Source organism: Myotis lucifugus, unplaced genomic scaffold, assembly GCF_000147115.1.
Source record: "Myotis lucifugus unplaced genomic scaffold, Myoluc2.0 scaffold_2, whole genome shotgun sequence".
NCBI classification, from domain to species: Eukaryota; Metazoa; Chordata; class Mammalia; order Chiroptera; family Vespertilionidae; genus Myotis; species Myotis lucifugus.
Genome location: NW_005871050.1, coordinates 8,027,818 through 8,035,155, shown reverse-complemented (window position 1 = coordinate 8,035,155; position 7,338 = coordinate 8,027,818). Strand labels below are relative to the sequence as shown.

Below are 7,338 nucleotides of genomic sequence, written 5' to 3'. Positions count from 1 at the left end.
TCTACGCGTACATAGATATCACTGTAACGGACTGAGCTGCAGAGCAAACACTAGCAGCTGATAGCGCTGTTTATCCCAGTCCCCCGACCCCCCCATCTGCTGATCAATGTATTGTGGTGCTTTAGTCACTACAAAATCCCGTGTGTGTGTGTGTGTGTGTGTGTGTGTGTGTGTGTTTTCTTTTTTCTTCCCATAGCTCTCCCTGTTGACAGTCCAAACACCTCGGAGAACAGGTTTTTGTTTTTAAGGGGACAACAGAGGGGTGAGAAGCGTTTGTATTTTCTTTAGGAAAAAAATGGGATGCTGCATCCTTTTTTTTTTGTGCCCCGGGTTACTGTAGACTGGGGGGTTTTCACTGCCCCGGGGGACCCCTCCCCCCCCCCCCCCCCCCCCCGCCGAGAAATCGCTTAAGGGAAGATTTCAGGAAATGGAGCACTAACAGCAGGGGTGCGAGGGGCGGTCCCATTAGATCTGCCTAAGCCTTCCTTCTTAAGACCCACCCTAGGCTGATCATCCTGAAGATATTTTCCTCATTGCTTCAAGGTAGTCATCCCCTGGCAGGACTTAAGGAAGGGATCTTGAGCTCTATCGGGGTAGTTGAGTGAAGCCAAACCACTGCACCCCCTCCTTTGGGCTCCTCCCCCGCGGGGGGGGGGGGGGGGCGGGACGGGGGGGGAGGAGGGAGGGAGGAGAGTGGGGGAGAACGCTACGAGTCTGGAGGCGTGGGGGTTGGCTTTGAGAGGTTGCTTAGAGGAGTGTTACAGCCTCTGCAGTCCCTCCTGATTAGAGCGCTGCTAAGCGTTTACACAACTCATTCTTTCTCTCCTAGGCTCCTCAGCTGCATCACTCAAGACATTTGGCATCCGTCTGGAAGAGGTGCTGGTGAATGAGTTTACCCGCAGCAAGCAACTTGAATTAAGAGCCGCGATGCAGATTGAAGAATCTATCAGTCAGGCTGCAGGCCGCCGCCGTCGTCGGGGAAACGTGGTGCAAAGGATGTTTGGCCGCATCAGGCGCTTTTTCAACCGAAGACGCGAGGAGCCCTCTTTGCCCCGAGAGTTCACTCGTCGTGGGCGTCGAGTGAGTTAAACCTTCCAGGTTTCAGGCAGGGGCCATTCCAGAGATGTTCAAGGTTGTGGGGCGGGAGGGTCAAGGCCTGTGTCCTTGGAGGGAGGGGGAGCTGAACAAAACATGTTGTAGGGATGTACTTGGCTTGGCACAGAAAGACTGTCTCCTATCATGAATGTGATACAATACTCAGGAAGGTTTGAAACCACCCCCCTGCTTCCCCATTTTGAGATACTCTGGATTCTCCACAGGGTGCAGTATCTGTGGACAGCCTGGCTGAACTGGAGGACGGGGCCCTGCTGCTGCAGGCCCTGCAACTTTCCAAAATTTCCTTTCCAATTGGCCGTCGACTTCTGGGATCCAAAAGGAAAATGAGCCTCAATCCGATTGCTAAGCAAATCCCCCAGGTTGTTGAGGCTTGCTGCAGCTTCATTGAGAAACATGGTAAGGAGGACCAAAAAAATGATGGTTAAATTAAAGTAGAAATCAATTAAAGAGAAAAAATGACGTTCTAGAAATAGGGAGAAAAAAGAGATTGCAAGATGAAGGACTTGGAACATTCCCCTGCCACCAGTTGGGTTCGGGATGCAGCTGGGAGGGGAAGGGAAATGCCCTGGGGGAAGGGGATCAGAGATTCTTAGCGTACCTGCTCTTTTCTTTCAGGCTTAAACACCGTGGGGATTTTCACCCTGGAATACTCAGAGGAGAGAGTGCGTGAGGTAAATTGGGTTTGTTTACACTATTGTTTTTTGAATAAGAAAAAGCAGGTGAGGTGGGGGCTCCCCAAATTCCTGGAGTTTCATGTAGCAGGCACAGAATATTGCCAGCTTCCTCCACTGAAACCTGAAACTTATTGAAGAAATGACCAGGACGAAGCCTGTGGTGGGCAGGGCAGGCAGTCCATGGTATTCTCTCCCCTTTTATAGCTCCGTGAAGAATTTGATCAAGGTCTGGATGTAGTGTTTGACGACACTCAGAATGTGCATGATGTTGCCGCACTTCTCAAGGAGTTTTTCCGTGACATGAAGGACTCTCTGCTGCCAGATGATCTATACATGTCCTTCCTCCTGACAGCAAGTGAGTCTTCTGCTCTCCCTTCTTCCTTGCTTGGCAAGGAAAGGAAATAGTACAGGGAGTGTGGGGGTGTAGGGACAGAGCTCAGGCTGCAAGACCCTAGGAACTAAGACAGAATAAACCTCTAAAGATGAAAACACCTCTTCAGATTACTTTCCTTATATCTCTTAATAGTCCATTATAAGTCTGCCTTTGGAAATTTCTCCTGAGTTTCTTGAAGCTGTGTGTGTCCTCTCAGGATAAAGAAGAACCTACTTTCTGCAGAAGGCATTTGGTTTTGATGAAAACCTTCCTTGTTTGGGGGGCTTCTGGGGTCAAATGCTATGGTAATGAGCAAAGAAAAGATGCCCCTTGGACTTCCTCCACAGCCTTCAGTGATTTTCAAGCAGAATCACATTTCTCTTGGTTTTAGGCTTCCGCCAAGTCTAGCCCCCTGAGCCAGCCCTTATTTTCCTTCCTCTAGCTCTGAAGCCACAAGACCAGCTTTCTGCCCTGCAATTGCTGGTTTATCTGATGCCACCCTGCCACAGTGACACCCTGGAGCGTCTGCTGAAGGCCCTGCATAAAATCACTGAGAACTGCGAGGACTCCATTGGCATTGATGGACAGTTGGTAAAAAGCTCTGGGAAAGGGTAATGAGGGCTGTGGGTGGAGACATGTGTGGGAGTATATGAGAGAGACAGAGCCAGAGAAACAGAGGGAGAGGGAAAAAAGAACAAAAAGATGTTTTCATTTATATGACTTTCATTAATACCTTAGAATCAACCACTTTCTGCTTTGTTTTACCTAGGTTTTTGGCAACCGTATGACTTCCACCAACTTGGCCTTGGTGTTTGGATCTGCTCTCCTGAAGAAAGGGAAATTTGGCAAGAGGGAATCCAGGAAGACAAACCTGGGGATTGACCACTATGTTGCTTCTGTCAATGTGGTTCGTGCTATGATTGATAACTGGGATGTCCTCTTCCAGGTATTTGGAAATTTTTGACACACTTATTTCATGGCTCTCTCTCCCCTGTTCACAAGGCAGGGATAAGGTGTGCATATGTTCCTGAGGTGACCAAAGGTACCTCAAAATCTCCCAGTCTAGAAGTTCTTCCCACATTAGGTGGTCATGGTGCCTTCAATCCTGGGTAACTGATAGAACTGAATATAAAATTTTAAAAGTTGTATAATAGAGATTAACTTGATAATTTTACCCCCAGGTGCCTCCCCATATTCAGAGGCAGGTTGCAAAGCGTGTGTGGAAATCCAGTCCTGAAGCCCTTGATTTTATCAGACGCAGGAATTTGAGGAGGATCCAGTGAGTGTTTTCTTGGTTTGTTTATGCTTAGCCAGAAGAGAAACTTTTGTGGGGGTTTGCAATCCCAGATAAACTTTTTGTTAATCCATCCAAGTACACAAACTGACTTGCTTTTTCAAATTCAATCTCATTTAGGAGTGCACGTATAAAGATGGAAGAGGATGCTTTACTTTCTGATCCAGTGGAAAACTCTGCTGAAGCCCGGGCTGCTGTCCTTGCTCAAAGCAAGCCCTTTGATGAAGGTCAGTTCCCTGCTGGAGATCAGACCCTAGCTGAAGGTCAGGCCCTTGCTGAAGGTCAGTCCCTTGGTGAAGGTCAGGCCCTTCCTGAAAGCCAGGTATTTGCTGAAGATGAGCCCCTTGAGGAAAATGAGTCCTCTCAGGAAGATGTGACAGTTAATGAAGAACTAGTATTTGAATATCTCAATCAAGGAGCAGTCTTTGGAGAAGTCCAAGGTCTCGAGATCCCAAATGACTTTGAGATTCAAGGTCCAATTCTTGAAGACATACCAGAGCTTGATGAAGAAGATGATAATGACAATGAGGGTGATGACGATGATGATACTGTGAATTTTGATGATCTTCCTCCTCTTGAGGATATTCTAGATCCAGATGATGAAATTCCAGAACTCATTGAAATCCCAGACTTTGAAGAAATACCATATTTTGATATGGTTCCAGACCCTGAAGGAGTCCCAGATGTGCAAGAAATCCCAAACCCTGGAGAAATCCCAAACCATGACCTTGAAGAAGGACCAAATTTTGAAGACTACCAAAATCTTGTCCTTGCAGAAGTTCCCTATCTTCATGTAATCCCAAATTATGAAGAAGCCTCAGATACCGATGAAATCCCAGACCATGCAGATGCCTCAGATGATAATGAAAACCCAGATTCTGAAGAAAACCCCAATCTTGAAGAGGTTCCAGCTCTTGATGAAATCCCAAATGATGAAGCCTCTAATGCTGAAGATATTTCAGACCACGAAGAAACCTTAGAAGTCAATGGGATTTCAGACTTTTATGAAGACCTTGATTTTGAAGACGTCCCAGCTCTTCATGTGGTCCCAAGCCCTGAAGAAGCCCCTGATGGTCATGAAATTCCAAATCATGAAGAATCCCCAGAGGTTAATGGACTCTCAGACTCTGAAGAAGTTCCAGCTCTTGATGGAGTCCCAAATGATGAAGAAATTTCAGGTACTGAAGAATTCCAGGTCACGAAGAAACTCCAGAGTCCTCAAAGATGAGTGGAGTCCTAAACAATGAAGAAGCTTCAGATGCTAAAGAAATCCCAGGACATGAAGAAGCTCTGGTGTCAGTGAATCCAAGACTCAGAAGAAAAATTCAAATTTTGAAGAAGACTCAGTTCTTGGTGTGGTTCCAGAGCCCAGGGATGCTCAAATTCACAACGAAATTTCAGGTTCTCAGAAATACCCAGACAACACTTTTGAAGAAGACGAAGTTACCAATGTGATTCCAGAGCCTGAAGATGTCTCCATTTTCAGTACAATTCCAGACCCTCAGCCAGACCCTGCTGTCAATCTTGAAGAAATCATGAATATGGAAGCAGTACCAATGCCTAATTATCTTGACTCTAAAGAAGTTCAGAATCCAAAGGCAATCCAGTTCTATAAAGATGCCAATGTTACATTTCCCGTAGATACCACCCTGCTTAAAAACAAGTCTCAGACTGGTCAAGTAATGAACTACAAGCCCTTCCCAGAGTCATTGAAGATCGACTCCTGCTTTCTCCCCTCCATGAAGTGCTGTAAGCTTCCGGCTCCAGCTTTATTACTCATTTGCTTAGTTAAATTAGTTAGGCTGCTTGTAGGGTGGTGGTGGTTGTTTGGAGGCCGCATTCTTCCCCACCTCCCAGGAGATAATGTCTATTTGCTCTAAGCATGGGGCATCTGTCTAACTCTTTCTGTTCTCTAACCAAGTTCTTTTCCCCCACCCCCAGCTTCCACAGTGGGCCTAGATTTAGAGATCTATATTCTGCTCTTAGGCTGCAGTTTTCTTACAATTCTAATGGGAATAACCATTCCTGCCCTAACTTCTTGCCTCATATTGTATTTGAAGCTCAAAATTAGGTCTTAGTCCCTTGGGTGCTGTGCAAAGTAAGAAGTTAACATTGTTACTATTTTCCAGGTTCCTCTGAGGAGCCAGCTGTGCCTCCCGGCACTGCCCGTTCCCATGACGATGAGGAAGGAGCGGGTAACCCCCCCATTCTGGAGCAAGACCGCCCATTGCTCCGTGTGCCCCGGGATGAGGCCAAAACTGGCATCGGCTATTTCTTTCCTTAGATGTTTTTCCTTCTATAAGGTGCCGGACAGGGGAAAAGGGTGGGAGATGTTACAGAAACATTAAAGAGTGTGTCTTGAAGGTAAAGATCTGAGGGTAAGAAGGAGTTCCACCTGATGCTCGGGTCAGGCTGAGAAGTCCAAACACACTGCCAGCCCTTTCACTGGGGATGCTTGGTCCCTTCAACTGGTAAAAGCAGAGATATTTCTGTGTCATGCCCCAGGCTCCCTGGTGCTACCTTGCTTTTCTCTTTTACCCCTGATCCTGGCTTTCCAACATTACAACCTTTCCTTTAATTGATGTGACATTTGTGGTAAACGCCTGTTTCAGAGAAGCTCACAAATCTCGAGGTGCTTTCCCTTCCCCAAAGGAGATTGCATGTTTTTCCTGACTTTCCTACCCTACTCCCAAGAGCTTAATAGGAAAGGCCCTCAAGAGGCATGCTAGGATGTTAGGTCAGCCTATTGACAGCTGACAAACAATGCTAAATCATGTCACACCAACTCATAGCCGTGTCCCCGCAGCAACTCCACCACCTCAGGATATTTCTTTTTCCCCAATTATTTAGACCAATGGCTCGTCAAACAGCCACTCCCAAAATTATGTGCAGTTTTGCTCAGGGCAATCTCAAGTATAAGTCTAGCTAGCTTTTCTTTGGTCAAAAGTTAGAGGAAAAATTTGATTTTACCTTGATTTGTTTTACAGACAGCTGGCATTCACACCCTGTTGTCAGCAAAACGGTTAGATATGGACACATAGTTCCAACTAGTTAAAGTCACCTGATTACAAATATTCTTATCTATCGTCTCTGTAGTTTCTCTATGCAGGACGGTACAAATTTGGGGGACATACTCTGGTAACACAGATATGGGTTATGTATGACATCCAAAATTAAACCTGATATTGAGGGATAACAACTGCTAAGGTTTATAGAATGAAGAATGTATTGTATTGAGGGATAGAAATTGATCACATTTTGGGCAACAACCGCAGAACTCGATGATTTGTGATTGTTAAAACTTCTCTGGCATTTAATCATTAATAAACATCTGTATTGTGACAGCAGCATATTCATGGTTTACTGTGTATTTTTTTAATTTAAAACATTGTTGGGAAAGCTCTGGCTGGAGCTGAAGTGGAAGGAGAGGTGGGGAAGAGGAATAAAGGATAAGAGGGTGATGTCTACTAAGGGAGAAAAGTGACATGGTATTAAGGGGTGGAGTGAGTAGAATAAAGAGGAAAGGGTGATGTGAAACAAGGGGATGGAGAGATCGAATAAAGGGGGCTGATGTGGCCTAAAGAGGAGGAATTGATTTAGAATAAAGGGGAGAGGTGATAGGAAATTAAAAAGAGGGGTGATGTGGAATAAAAGGGTAAAATGGAAGAAAGGAAAAAGCTGTAGTTGAATAAAGAAAATGGAAGGGTTAAAGTAGAATAAATGGTTAAAGAAGGGTGAAAGAAGTAGGGGAAAGGAATAACCCTTAAGAAGAAGGCCTTTAGAAGTTGGGGTTGGGAGAGATTAACCCCAGGAATTTATATGCATATATCATAGCCCGTGGACACACAAATAGTTTGGTGAAGCCCCTGGGAGGGGTGTGT

General features: G+C 45.6%; 1 protein-coding gene across 2 annotated transcripts in view; it reads left to right on the top strand.

Moving 5' to 3' along the window:
* The window catches only part of ARHGAP36 (Rho GTPase activating protein 36), a 31,582-nt gene extending 24,778 nt beyond the window's left edge, over positions 1 to 6,804 (top strand). For both annotated transcript variants that reach the window (XM_023756504.1, XM_023756501.1), the window contains 10 exons: positions 197 to 262; positions 839 to 1,080; positions 1,320 to 1,512; positions 1,732 to 1,787; positions 1,995 to 2,145; positions 2,606 to 2,754; positions 2,933 to 3,109; positions 3,345 to 3,442; positions 3,578 to 3,684; positions 5,587 to 6,804. In XM_023756504.1, the coding sequence (XP_023612272.1) occupies positions 197 to 262; positions 839 to 1,080; positions 1,320 to 1,512; positions 1,732 to 1,787; positions 1,995 to 2,145; positions 2,606 to 2,754; positions 2,933 to 3,109; positions 3,345 to 3,442; positions 3,578 to 3,684; positions 5,587 to 5,741 (1,394 nt within the window). In that variant the 3' untranslated portion in view covers positions 5,742 to 6,804. The remainder of the gene's footprint in view (positions 1 to 196; positions 263 to 838; positions 1,081 to 1,319; positions 1,513 to 1,731; positions 1,788 to 1,994; positions 2,146 to 2,605; positions 2,755 to 2,932; positions 3,110 to 3,344; positions 3,443 to 3,577; positions 3,685 to 5,586) is intronic.
* The last annotated feature ends 534 nt before the right edge of the window (positions 6,805 to 7,338 follow it).